This window comes from Amblyomma americanum, chromosome 1 (genome assembly GCF_052857255.1).
Source record: "Amblyomma americanum isolate KBUSLIRL-KWMA chromosome 1, ASM5285725v1, whole genome shotgun sequence".
NCBI classification, from domain to species: Eukaryota; Metazoa; Arthropoda; class Arachnida; order Ixodida; family Ixodidae; genus Amblyomma; species Amblyomma americanum.
In genome coordinates this window covers 258470239-258484779 of record NC_135497.1, presented here as the reverse complement: position 1 = coordinate 258484779, position 14541 = coordinate 258470239, and the positions used below count along the sequence as shown (strand labels likewise).

General features: G+C 48.7%; 1 protein-coding gene across 14 annotated transcripts in view; it reads left to right on the top strand.

Moving 5' to 3' along the window:
• LOC144114996 (GTPase-activating Rap/Ran-GAP domain-like protein 3) overlaps positions 1 to 14541 on the top strand; it is an 811635-nt gene that overhangs the window by 742849 nt on the left and 54245 nt on the right. For all 14 annotated transcript variants that reach the window (XM_077649106.1, XM_077649105.1, XM_077649104.1 and 11 more), the window contains 3 exons: positions 3751 to 3832; positions 11908 to 12026; positions 13697 to 13761. In XM_077649106.1, the coding sequence (XP_077505232.1) occupies positions 3751 to 3832; positions 11908 to 12026; positions 13697 to 13761 (266 nt within the window). The remainder of the gene's footprint in view (positions 1 to 3750; positions 3833 to 11907; positions 12027 to 13696; positions 13762 to 14541) is intronic.

Here is a 14541-nt window from a genome sequence, read left to right as displayed (position 1 = left end):
CAGGCAAGCGGCAGCCCGGCTGGACGAATGCGGGCCGGCTCTTCATTTCATAGCGCGCCTCTTCCTGCGAGTTGCGCCATTGACGCAAGCGGGGGCTTCGTATCCGGCCGCCACCATTCGAAGCGCGCTCCCACTCAATCTTGGCCGCCGCACCGACAAAATCGCACCAGCGGCGCCTTCGGGGCGGATGGTTGCGCGCGAGAAGATGAGGCGCACCGCGAGCCGGCGTCGGGACGAACAGGAAGAGCGCGGTGTCGGTAATTTTGTGATCGATCTTGTCTTCTTCTGGCAGAGCCCCGCTCTTTTACCCACTCCTGCCGTCCGCTTGCCGGCGGCTCCTGCAGTCAGACCTCGGTTCTGCTGCGCTTAGCGGAATTCCTGCGTATGCATTACAGTCAGTGGTCCGGCTACCAGACACGTCTCGAAAAACAATTAAGCAGAGATGCTCGCAGGAGAGTGCCGCAACGTTATGAAAGGAGAAGAACGGGAAAGGGTGGGTGGTACACGAATGCTCTTTTCAAAGTCGCCCAACGAATCACCCTGTTCTCGGAAAAACCGCTCGGTCCGGCGTCAGTTTCACCTGCGCTGATTCGTCGTCCTGGGCTTCGCTAAAGTGAACTTTCGCGCTGGCGTCGCGATTTCGCGAGTGGCGCACGTACGCGAGAGCATCGCTCGGCAAGAGTTGCGCTCGGGCCCCTCTCAAGTGTCCGTGTGTGGCGCTGCGAGCAGAGTGCAGTGCGGGCTCGTCAGCGCTTTCTCACTGTCTGTCCCTCCCTTCTCCTCCCCTTTCGCTCGCCGTGCCCCGAATGATACCCCGGACCTCTGTTCCCCGGCACCTGCTCAGAGCTGTGCCAGCCGACTCGCCCGTGTGCCGACCGAGGAAGCCCTCAAAGTAAACGGCAGTTCCCTCTGTTTGCCGCCTCCTGGTGCCTCCAGCGGCGCTTCCCACGGCCAGCTCCTCGCTGTTTGCCTTGCACTCGACGCAGGCTCGTCCCTCGCCGGGCAACCGGAAAAGCGCTGCTGCAGTGGCTCCCTCGTTGGGACCCTTCCCGGCCGCAATCTTGGCGCTCTGCGACCCAGCGACGAGTGGGCCTTAGGCCTTTCCCGGTCACTGCGACCTTAATCTGCAATCCCAGTTCGGCACTGCGCTTTCACTTCATTTCTGGCTTCCCCACGGAGCTGCACCTGCGAGGCGTACGAAAGATAAATGGGGCTGATCTCCGAGAAACGTAAGAAAGACGGGGCACATCAGTCGTCCCGCGTAATTACAAACGACGCCCGGGTGCTCCCATAGATGAGCCCGGCGCAGCGACTGGAAGGTATAGTGTTCCCGCCAGTAAACTTCTCGCCACCATTTAGGAGTAACGCTCGAGTTCTTCCCTTGTGTTTCCTTCAGTTATACCTTCCTTTAGGGACGACTGTGTGTCCGGTACCATTCATGCTATTTGACGTATGTCCTTGAGCCCTTTTGAGCGTCCTTAAAGGGCACTGAGGACAAATTGCAGTTGACCTGTAATGATAGGGCATTGCGTTCTAATCACAAAGAGAACACTGAGTTATTTATAAGCTAGAAAAGGCAAAAAAAAACAATTCAGGTGTTGCCATGACCGCACGATTTCGCAGATGAAATGCGTGCGCCGACACCAATTTTTTTACGCGGATCTCAGGGACTACACCCTGAACAGAAATGAGTAGAAAGGGAGTCAGCTGCCCTTTGGCGCACTCCTTTCTATAGAAGCCAGTTCGCTAGAATACAGCTGACTGCCCTTTTACTCCCATGTAGGCGTATTCGGGTTTAGAGTGTGCGCTACATGGCCATTCACTTCACTACGGTGGAAGATAGTGCTTTTTGGCAACGACGTCGCAAGTGTGAATTTAATGGGGGGAATATGTTTAAATGCAATTTTTCGACGATAAGTGGGTGTTTTGCTGCCGGACAAACTTCTATAAACTCGGAAATAGACAAATAAACAATTTTTACTCAGAACAATAATCGGATGTAGTTGTCCTCAGTGTCCCTTTAAGTATATTGAGGTTCTCTTCCCCCTTCACTTAAGAAGGCACTAATCCGCAAATAGTATTCCGATTTTCTTCCCAATTATAGCATAACGCGTTATACGTATCTTCCCCCTTCACTTAACAAGGCACTAATCCGCAAATAGTATTCCGATTTTCTTCCCAGTTATAGCATAACGCGTTATACGTATGCTACTGTCATAACTTGCCCGGGCACACAGCATGGTTATGAGCCTCATATGTGGAAAGGCCAGTGAAAGATCTGACCTAATGAATTGGCCCTTTTTCGACGCGCGTCCCTCATAGCCGAAGTCGCTTTGGAGCCTCAAGCTCCCATAAACCAAACCTTTTCAGTGCGCCAGAGTTTGTTCATAACACTCAGTTTGTTTGGTTCGATGCTTGAACCTTGTTCAATCAGCAGGTAATCTTCTACAGGTTGGGTAGAATCCAATCCTGGTTATTTTTCCTTTCTGTTTGTTTTATTTCTTCGAAAAAATGTCTTTACAATTGTCCGAAACGCGACCTAGCCTGAAAAATTACATGTGCAAACGCTGTCACCTACTTCCTTGTACATCGCAAAACTTCTGAAATCCTTGCTTGCTTTTGGGGTTAGCAGTTGCTCAGAAGGAAAATTTCAAATCCAGGTACGCTGCAACATCTTCCGGTTGTCACAGCACTGACGCCTGGGTCCGAGTCCGAGCCTTGCGACTGTTGTCTTGCAAACTGAACTCGACTGCGGCAGGCACGAAACGGAGCGCTGGTCCGCGGGCGAGCGCCGCTGAGAGGTCGACGGGGCCACTGTGTGTAGTCGTAGACCTGCTCCAGGCATCCCAGTCCATAGGAATGCACTGTTGATGTCGTCCTGCACCCGCGCACGTTTGTTCGTCTAACTGCGGACGTTGGGAGGAGGATATAAAGAAGAAAATAGTGAAGATAGGATTGCAGGAATTATTACGTTAATTTTTTTTTTATTGTTGTGTTCTAAATCACGAGTTTTTTTTTTTTGCGCGGGTACCGTGGTAAATGAGAGATGAACATGATGACGAAGCTGGCGACCGCCTTCGAGTCACTGAAACTGTCTTCGTTGTAAGTCTGGCACCGCAGTGCTGATGCACCGACGCGGTTAGTTTCGAGCACAAATCCAGACAAGTGGGAAGAAAAATTTCGAATAAGCAGTTGGGTTCTCTCTAATGTTCGCGGCTGTCGACAGTGTAGAATCTATACCTGCCAGATTCGACGTGTTTTGAAATAAATTATTCGAGGCGGGTTGTGCGTCGAATTGTGCCTAATAGATCAGTTCACACAGCACCACGACATCAAGCCACTTAAAGGCATGGACAACTTACGGCGTCCTTGTAATCAACCAGTGGCAAATATCGTCGCATGAGTCACATCACGTCATCGCCATCTGACACGACTGCGCACGTATCACCAACGTAAGCCTCCCGTGTAGTGTAGTTTAAGTTGTTGTGGCTGAAGGCGTAGACATTTCCTTTAGTGCATCGTATTGTTCGACTCACTCGACGTTTCTTTTTTTCCCCCCTTTAATTACTTGTTTGCAGTGGAAAAAGTGAGTGCCTCTTTGTCCTGCAGACACCCCGCCAGTAGCACACTGCGCATCGTGTTAGTTTAGCTCTGTGTGCAGTCACGGCATGCCAAGGCACCCGCAACCAACCTCCCGCGCCCTTTCTCTCCCACTAACTCCGTGCTGCCGCTTTCTTTTCTGCTCTGCAGCTGTTCGGCTCACCGAGCACGCCCGTGCTGGAGAATCCAGAGTACCAAACGCGTTGGTACTTCAAGTACTTTCTTGGCAAACGTAAGTGATCTTCTCTGCTTTCCTGTCACAACGTTGCTTGCTTTACAGCAACAGCCTACCGATCACATCCAGCGTTCAAACGTCATTCTTTATTTGGTGCAAAAATCCTTACAGGCGAAGTCAGCCATGTTTCTGCAGCGCTTGCGCGAAGTGTCGCGTAGTCTATTATTCGAGAGAGACGTCCACACGCGATGCAGACATCGCGTAAAAGAGACATACACAAAGAAGCATCCACCTCTGGTCGATCAGAGAATCAAGGCGTCGATCTTCTCACTCTGTAGGCAACATTCGCAGAAGTGTGCCGTGTCGATCGCGGCATCTTAACACAGAGCCTAGCGAGAAAAGTAAGCAGTTTTGGGCGCACCCGTAGTGCTTTTCCATGCAACCTGTCTGCGCTTATAGGCATGATCTTCCTTCCGCGCTCTGTCGAAGCCACACGAGGCGTGCGTCATCTAACCGGGCTATGGCGAGAGAAGCTCAGTGGAACAATTTCAGCGCCACCTGTGCACTGCAGGTTACCAATGGCCGCTTCTCAAATAGAGTAGCGTCCACTGAGACAACTTGACCGAATAGCTCATGAGTCAAAGGTTGACTTTTTCTTCCACGCTGTTTCTTCAACGCGCCGGTTCTCGCTGGTTGTTTGACACGTCTTTTTTCATGACAGGGGCTGCAGCATCTGTGGCTAGACCTCATCCGTGCGCGCTTTTCTCACCACTCTTTTCCCTGCGTCTAGAATTCTTTAAAGAGGTTACCGAATTCCTGGCCATCATGGTCGTGGCAAACTGTGCATTTGCAATGGATCAGTCTCTGTTAAGAGAAATAAGCAATGAGCGAAGACAAAATACGAAAGAAGGAACCCTCCTCAGGCAGGCAGCGGTGCTTGCGACTTGGCGAAATCGGGAAGCTCAATCAGTCGCAACCAAGTTGAGCTGTCGCCGGCAAACTTTCTCCAGGAAGCGCCTGTCGAAACACCCGAGTTGAGACAAGCGTGCTACGCTAATCACGGTCGCCCCATTGGAGCTGGCAAAGCGATTCCTGGCGTTCCCGCTGCGTTGCCCACAAAAACGCCACCGGATCGGCGGCCCGCTCGCTTCGCTGCCCATCGGTCAGCGTGCCAACACACTCGCCGCGTGTTATCGCTCGGGTTGACGCGGCCGGCGCTGCTGCCATGTATCGGCATTTTCCCCCCACCGCGCTCCCTGCATCCCCACATTTCCTGGTGGTGGCAGGCCGCTTTTGCCCCGGACACTTGTCCCACGCGGCGGGGCCGAGATGCGGTGACGGCGCGCAGAATTCTGGGGGAAAGCCGCGCATACCGGCGCAGATTCCTGTCTCCGCGCCCCCCCTCTTTCTGTCGGCGGTGGTGCCCGAATAAGTATGACTTCCTTTCTGTGGCCGCAGGGCTCGCTAGTTTGTTTGCTTTGCCCTTTGTTCGCGGGCGCCGCGTTCACTGCTGGCTGTCGTTCCGACTCGCATTCTCGGCGCAGTTTGTTCTCGGCCGCGCTCATTCAAGACGGCATTCACGCAGCCACTGCGGTGTGTGCTGTCAGAATTCTTCGGCTTGCTGTTCCCCGCGTGCACATTCACTTTCCCCTGTCCTGTCATCCCGACGCGCCTCGAAGGCATAACCGTCAAACGTGTGTGTGTGTGTGTGTGTGCTGTCAATGGAACTTGCTTTGGGCAGGTTTATATATATATATATATATATATATATATATATATATATATATATATATATATATATATATATATATATATATATATATATATATATATATATATATATATATATATATATATATATATATATATATATATATATATATATATATATATATATATATATATAAGTGGGGAAGGGCGGCTGTGTGGAGGAGCAACTCGGATGGCGGGTCACGTTTCCCAGTACCGCTCCTTGCACGCTATTGAACCGAACATTATTTTACTGTTCGCCGCACTGCAGTATGTGCTTTTTTTTCCCCTCGCAATGCCAGCGTCATTTTTGCGGCGCCCTGTGCTCGTTACTTTGTGGTGCAGGAGTTGTCGAGGTTTTTATTCAATATGACCTGATTCCGATTCTTACAAGTGTACAAGGAGAGTGGTAGCGGCAGCATGCTTGCCATAATGAATAGAACATGTACGCACACACGTAGACTACAAAACGGCATAGATAAGACCTTAACATAGTCTTCACTTGTAAGGAAAAAAATTGCGGTAAAAACTGACGGCCACAGAAAACTGCGCCGGCACCTGACAAATAAAAATTCCGCTCGGAGGCGCCACGAAAATTAAGTTCCAAGATTTGCGCAAGCCATTATTTTGCAGTTCCTTTTTCTCACTGCAGCTCTGTAGAAACGAAAACACGCTTAGTGAACCGTTGCCCCTAGCAACACAGTCGATGCAGCAGTGATGTGCCCCAGCTTGTTACTTCGGTTTTTCTGCAGCGCAATCTGCTCGAGATCTGTGACGAAAAATCCCGGTCACAGACGATGTGAGCGCTTGATGGCCTTGTTACACAAGTTTTGGATGTGAGGACTTGTCCGAGCGATCACGCCGGAATACTTCACCGGACTCTGTCTAGATGCCTTTGAATCGTCCTGCCTCCTGCTTGAAGCCGCTTCAATGCCTTGTGTCGTTCTCTTGATATGGTATTCGGGCCTGCTTGCTGCAAATATGCAGTGGTAAGGTTGCGCCGGGTTCTAAGCTATTGTACATAGCGAGCGGTGCGCCAGCTATCTCGCCCTTCCTGTAGCGGCCGAACAATGTGACCAGGCACTATTTGTCTATCTGTTGGCTGGATCTTCACTTAATGATTAGAAGCCACCGTTCTGATGCCTTCGAGAGAGGGATAATTTTATGAGTCTGGGAGTTGCGATAACTACCCTGGTCAGATAATAGAGGAAAAAAATAAAGCTGCACTGCTCAGAACTGAAGCCGTCATGGTTGTAGAAGCAACACACAGTCTCAGATAAAATAACGCAGTGAACAGAGCAGAACACAAGCGCTCGCTTGCAAATGATTCTTTTTTTTTTCTACGTAGACGTAAACTTGAGCATGTACAAGCTCCGAATTGCGTAGTGGTGACTCAGCGGTTGTGTCGTGCCCTTTTGAAAACGTCTTAATTCCAGCCCGTGCGCCGTTCTTTCTACAACCGTGGATGCCCGCAACTCGACATCGCACAGTGAAGCGGCTGTGCAGCCAATTTGTACCGACTAAGAGGTTGTGCGATCAGTGGCACAGGTAAAAAGAAAGGGGTAAAAAAAAACAGACACGTTAACCAGTCAGTGCGGCTACGGTAAATAACCAGACAATTAGGCGCAAAGTTCAAACCTATCCCGTTGATGTTTCGGCTCGTTTTGCAAGCGGCAGCGCGCCAATCGAGCCGCGGAGGGCAAGTGCAGGCGGGAGCCTCAGTACAGTGACGTTCTTCCTCTTGCCGTACTCAATCGCCGTTTTTATTTTGTTCATTTTCCTTTTCGGACAACGAAGGTATCCTAAGTGCTAGTGAAACAATTCGCGCGCAAATCCCGGTGCGGTCAACGCAAAATGGCGATACGTGACAACGCGCAGCCTCTCGTTAACACCGCCGGGACTCTTAGGGAAGATAGGGAATCTAAAGAGATTCACGCAGGTTGCCTCCTTCCTGCTGGACATCAGGGTGCAGCCAGTTCGACGGCGCCCGCACACGTTCAGTCCGCAGTGAAGCCAGGCCCCTGGCTGGGCGCTAGGGGAGAAGAAGAGAAATACAAGGCACAGAGGAGAATAGCCGGGACCTGTCAAGCGACTAAGCAACCAACCACTGGGAGAGGGTAGAAGACAAGATAAGAGGATGGCCGTGTACTATCGCGCTCAATACAAATTGCGACGCCAGGCCCTATGGCCGGAGCGCTTACCGGAAGCATGGCGAAGCCGGGAAGCGGGGAGCTTGAAAACGAAAGGGGAATCATTTTGCTGTTCCAGCAGTGACCCTTCTCCCATGTGCCTTCTGGTCTTTATCGCAGCGTAGCGTTGTTGCACCGCCAACGCTAACGCGGCGACATTTGTGTGACGGTGCAAGGCGCGTGCCGCAGTTGATCTCAGATTGTGTAGAGCAGACGGCGCGGGTGATGCAGCTGACTGGTGGAACACCAGAATTCTTTCCACTCTGTTTTCAAGCACGCCGCTTGTTGGCACCACCGTGTGCCCGGAAAGGTGTGCGGCCACACGCTCGTGTGTTACAGGTCGTATTGAGCGCGATAGTACGCCATGCAAGGCTCAGGCAACGCAGGAACGCTGAGGTAGCTCCATGTACAGTCCACGTACGAAACCGAGGTCCGAAGATCTTGATCTTCTTTAACAACGCATAGCCTAGGAGACTTCTCCCCCCATGGCGCGGAGAAAAAGCCCTTGATTGCCAAAGAAGTATATTCGTTCATAAGCTACTCTAAAGATCAGTCGAAACCACCGGCTTTGAAAAAACCACCGCGCATCGTTCTATCAAAGAAGAAATATGCGTTTGCAAGCGTAAATTCACCAACAGACGACACAGACGCTTGCTTCATTGCGTGGGCGTGCCAGGTAGCAGTCGAAGCTGGTCCTGTAAGCGGTCAACAATCGAAATAGAGAAAAAAAGGTAATAAAGCGAGGCCGGTGCTCTTCCGTCCCACCCCGTCGCATAGGCGGCGAGTACCGAATCGGCCAATCTGCTCAAGTGGATCACACCGCCACGCTTGAGCTGCGCGTTCGCGTCGAATTCATTGCAGTCGCTGCGATAAGCAGCGCATTTCGTGTCCGGCGCTCGGAAGTTCACGTAATTCAGCGCATGGCAGCTAGACAAGCAGCCTCATCGCCGCACGTTCCAGCGCTTAAAATGAGGGGGCGTTCGGGAGATGATCGGGATCGAGGCACACTGGCGCTCCTATGTAGTGCGCCCTCGCAGACTGTGCGGGAGCTTGCGCGGGCCACTCGAACCAACAAAAAAAAAAAAAACTAGCCGAGAGCGGCACATTCATCGCGACCGGGGCTCTCAGTATCGAAGTGCTCTTCACTCGCTGAGAGGACGGTCGCGCAGCCTAGGTGCGGCGGCTCCGGTCCCATGAGCAGACCCCTGCCTTCTTCCCTGCTGAATGCTAGGCCGATATCGCCAGTCACGTACTGGGAGAGGCGGGACAGACAGTTCCCGCCGCACTGCTCTGCGGGAAATCCGAGCTCGTCGGTTCGTGCCGCCCAGACGTCACGTCTCCCGAACGGAGGAGACGCCTGAGCGGGTTTTTTACCCCTCTTTTCCGTCGTTTTGCGAGTGGTGTGGGCAGCTGCACGCACGTGGCAACCGCAGTTGCTCGTACGTTTCCTCCTGTTTCACGTGGAGTAACTACCGTCATCTTCTTTCCCTGCTATTTTTCTCCCCGCATTTTTTCTTTTGAGTCCTAAATGAAACTTCCTGCAGAATTGACAAGTCCGACAGTGACATCATAAATATTGATGATGAGTCTTGCTAAAAGACTTAAATTTTCGAGCTCGGGAGGGAGTCTAGCTAGATTTTCGCAGTGACGAAAAAACCGAAACAAGGGAAACCTACGAAGACGGTTCCAATCTTCATTTCTGTAACGGTTACTCTCTGCTTCGTGCATTACTGAAAGGACAAGGATGCTTACAAGTAGGAAATGGTAAATAATGCAGCGGTTTGCAATAACAGCGTTTATATAGTATTGGGCGAGAAGGTCACTTGCGAGGAAGCACTGGGGATTTGGGTACATTCTTATTATCTGTTTATTTTTTGCAGTAGTGGTTTGCCGAACGACAGCATGTCGTGAGGTCAATGCAAAGAGATTAGCTTTACTTTAAGTGACTAAACAGCGCCGTTACCTTCGAGATCTGCACTACGAGTGAGACGACCAGTAAGTTGGCATCCCAGAACGAAGTTAAGAGGACCCGTCGTTTTTTGATAGCTTCCATCTCTTCTTCTTTACGAGTTCGTCAAATAAAGGCTGTTCTTGGGCGCCCGTAAGCTTTAACATGCGCCATCGCAGTAGCTCCTCTACTTTGGCAGTTAGCGTACGTTTCAATTCAGGCCCAACCCTCGAAATTCACAGACTTCTGTATAAGGGCGCAGGGACGTTTTTCTTGTCCATTAACGTGTTCGCTTCCAAATTGTTTTAAACAGCCAGAAAAAACGAAGACAAGGACGGTACTTTGGCTGTTTCGCGGTGTTTTGTCACGTGACGACATGCAGGCAGACAGGTAGCCACGCAGACGGAGACTTTGAGAGCGAACTGTTTACAGGACGAGTTTTCTCATGCAGTAAAGATGAACTACGTGGCGGTGGTGACACGCACGGTCGCCACTCGTCGATCCAGGACGCCGATACTTTGGGCCATGCAGTACTTGAGCATGACACATAATTCCCTTCATAACCAGCACTCCTCATCCCAAACTATAGCGATAATCGCAGAAATACGCGTGTGTTGTAGTGATAATTTTCGAACAGAGTTGTCGCCTCGAGGGAACATACGCCGGAGAACTAGCTCCGTGCGGCGGAACAGAAAAGGATAAGTTCAAACAAAACCACAATGGAAAGTGTAAACGAAACAGCACTTCGCGAAAATATCATGGTTTTTTCTTCGTACTCTTCGTAAAATTCACTGGTATATTTTTTGCACATCATTTTCTAAAGGTAAAGAGATCACTATAAAAGCATCTGAAATTTCCCTTCAAAAAATAAACACACCAAGTTTTGTAAAGCCAAAGCGAAAACGGGCCCACTCGCATGTTCAGGACTGAATGCTTACAAGTGCTGATGTCGATAGCGGAGAATGCATGAGAGCAAATGGTTATGTTTTATTGTGCTTCCTCGCTTGCACGTGTATGTTTGTGAGTTTACGCGTAGTCCTTGGTTCATTTTTTTTAACATTGCAAATTCATAAAATCCTAGTTTGACAAACACCGATTTATTATACCACAGCTTACCCACCACCCCTCTCCGCCTGCGAGTCTGGCTTCTCCTTGTACAGCAGTGTTCAGAGGCGAAGAGAGTTAAAAAAAAAGTAGAGCCTAGTTTTCTGTTCTCTCCAGAGCTTTCAACGCAGGTGTTCAGCGCAAAAAAAAATATTCAATTTCCTTCAGCCTAGAAGAACGCTCATTTGTCTTTTTGTAACGTTCGGTCGAAAATTAGCGTGTAAAGGCTCAGTTAGCGCTTGCTCGTATTTTCAACATTCCCTTTGGTAGTGGTACATGTTGAATGGTTGCACACGGTTCGGATTCCTGAAGAAAATGGTTGGTTTCGCTATCTCTGCGGCGCAACTAATAAAAGCCGATTTCTCTAAAATAATTTATGGACGACTTCTGCGCGTGTCCTTGAAATTCCTGCTGCTGCAGAGGGAACTCTGCCGCGATAATATCCGGTCTTCGTTTGTTCTTATTTTGAAACAAGTCTTAATTCTCGATAAAAAAAAACCTAGGACTGTGTCGGCTCACACCCTTCCAGTGTACTGACATCGGTGGCTTACATGCTCAGCCCCATCATTCCTCTGAGTTATTAAATATTTTGATCAAGTGGCACGTCATGTTGTCTCTTTCCCTTCATTGGTCCGAGACCCCTTGTAAATCGCAGAGACATGTCTCGACTGTAGCGCGGCTAGGAGACTTATGCGGCGCAAAAATACTTTCTACCTTTTTCGTGTTATCTGCTGAGCCACTTGAGAGAAATTGGATGCACTTAATTTTAGCCCTTTATTGTTTTCATTTCGGGGAGCTTGAGTGCGACAAAAAGCTAAGGAAATTTTCTTTAATTGTAGAAAATTCTGCGGTTTTTTCCGGATGTGATAACCAGGGGCAGCTACCGCGCGTAAGAGTTGGGATTGAACGCTGTAATTTTTTAGCCTCTATCACGATGAAGAGCTTCGCTTTCTCCGTCTTAATTTTCACTCTTTCTATGATTTCACATTTGTCGAAGACTGTTCATCACCGCTGAGGCGTTTAGCAACAGCACTTTCGTTTCTTGCTGTCAAAGTTCACGAACTCGTTTTCGCCACCTTTACCCATTGCTGTGCACTGCATACAATGTGCCTTCTTTTTTTCCCCCGCCCTTTTTGTGACAGTGCACCAGAACTACGTGGGCGCCGACGCCGAGAAGACGTCGTTCTTCCTGTCCGTCGTGTTGTCCGACTCCAACACGCAAGGGCTGCAGCAGTACCGGGCCATCCTCTGGAGAAAAACGGTCAGTGCGCGCCATCTGGCGACTCGGCGCGGAGTAACAGCGCCCGGAACACTTTTCAGCGGGAGAATCCAGCGCCGTTCTGAGTATTGCTTGGGAATCGAGCTAGCTGGTTAAATATTGTGTATAATCGTGCGCCGCAGAGTACCACACTTTTTTTTTCACAGCGGTTTGGAAGGGACGAACAACAGGTTATCTGCACGTTTAGTTTATCTTTAGTGCGCATTTACTTCCCTTTTCAAAACTCTGTGAAAAACGTGCGGTACTATGCGACGCACGAATGCACAGCCGTTTCGAAACCTCAGCGTTCGCAAGTCTCACCGAATGTAGAAAAGCCCAACATTGCTCCTGAGCCAAATACTGTGAATACTGTGAAGGCGTGAACGTCAGGGCTTCAGCTGCGCAACAGTCGTCACTTTTATCGGCTTCAGAAGTGTCTTGCTATCCCAGTGTATAGACTGTGGTTGGTCTCTGCGGCTCCTATGTTACAAAAGGAATGTTGAGGTAGAAGGTTCATAGACCGCTGCCTGTTTTTCAATACGGTGATCGTGGTTATTTGCCGGTGATGCTAGACTTGGCCGTGCGAAATGTAGTAGCGAGCTCAGGAAAGCTGGACTATTTCTCTTGGCATGTGTAGTTGACGTGTCTTCAAGGATTGCCATTGTGGCACTCAGTGAACGCTCTGCGGGGCAAGTAGGATTTCGCTATGAATTTCGAGCAGCGTCATTCAACCTGCTTGTCAACTGCCCTGGGTCTTGCTTCCTGCGCGGAGCTTGCCCAGTGATTCCTTTTGACAGATTACCACGAGGCTGGCCTGCATTCTTAAGGCTCCAGTTTCAGAGGAGAAGGCCCCGGAGATGGATAGCGCCTTTTTGAAACGCTTGAAGGCAGAGAGTCATGAATGTCCATCTAAAGATTTGATGTAGCGCTATTAGGAAGACCACAGAAGACCACATGGTTTATGTTTCTCCCCAAGGATGATATTTATAGGCATCACACGACACGCGCACAGTGGGGCGCGTCTTTAAGTAATCTTTAAATAATGAATGACAAACTATCCCGGCACTAAGTTCTACTGAAGAGTCATGAGGTTTATTTGAAAATAGAATAGAAGTTCTATTAGAATAATGCAACTTTATTCCATTTTCACAGTATTCTCACTATTTTATACAAATAGATTAATCAATGCACTATATTTTCACACTGTTTCACATTATTCTGTTCTATTTTTTTTTCTATTCTCAGGCGGCTGCTATTGCACTTTTAGAGAACCCACGCAATTAGTTTGCCGTTTCCGAATTGCATTTGGTATCGCTATTACAATGCTTTTTTTCTGTTATTACGCAGTATACTGAGAGCACGTCTTTAATCTTTAATGCAGTTCGTGCAGTGCGCTTAGCAGAAAACATAGCGCAAAAAGGACAGGGACGACACAGAAGTGGACAGGACAGGCGCTTCTGTGTCGTCCGTGTCCTTTTTGCGCTATGTTTTCTAAGAACTGTTACCAACTAGCCCAAACCAAGCTACGCTTAGCAGCCATTTTCCTTCCAGCTCAGAAACGTGGCAGAAAACCTGTTTCTCTGTGGCATTCACAGAAACTTTATACAATCTATACAAGTTGCGTTGGAAATTAATGTGGTACACGTTTTCTTACCTCTTCTTGTTTTTTACAGGGGGCTCAAAGAATATGCCTGTCTCACACGCCCAACAAGCCGCTTACAGTGAAATCGATATTAAGGTAAATATGCATCTTCGACCTTTTACTTTTCTTGTTCATTTTATTTTGACAGAGCTGGGTGTAAAGCACATATCACACATGGGTGTAAAGCACTGCCAAGGTCGACGAGGCAAAAGGCGTTTAATGCACGCCTGATGAGGCCTCGTCTCCGGAATATTGCATCAGGACAGACAAGTGGCCGGTTGCGCCAAGAACGAGAAAGAATAATGAGGCAGCAATAACTGTACAGTTACAAAACAATTAGAAAGATGCAGTACAAGACACCATTATTAAAACATCAATCACTGAGCAGGTAAGATACAATACAAGGGCACGATCAAGATACATTGCAATACCAGATAAAAAACGAATCAAAACAGCATACATCTCAACAGGGTAGTTATTATGTTTTATCTAATAAAATTTTTTTAACTTTTCTTTTAAAACTATTTACTCAGCTGGAATTACAAACTATTTGAACTATTTCCTGAATCATGTTTAAAAGTGCAGGGATTTGAAAGTTAACCGACTGCTTCTCATAAGATGTTCTGACCAGGCTTGAAGTAAACATTCCATTTCTCGACTCGTAGCTACAGTCAGCGCGTTCATATGTTGCGAAAAAGCCTGCTTGATCACGTTTGATTTCGTTATATATTCTTAGTACTAGTCCTTGGCGAAATATCTTAGTAAATGTAAGAATCTTGTTTTCATAGAAAAACCTTGAGTATTGTCACGTGCTGAAAATTTTTCAATAAATCGAATCGTTTTCTTCTGCATGATACGAAGCCGTTCAAGATTGCC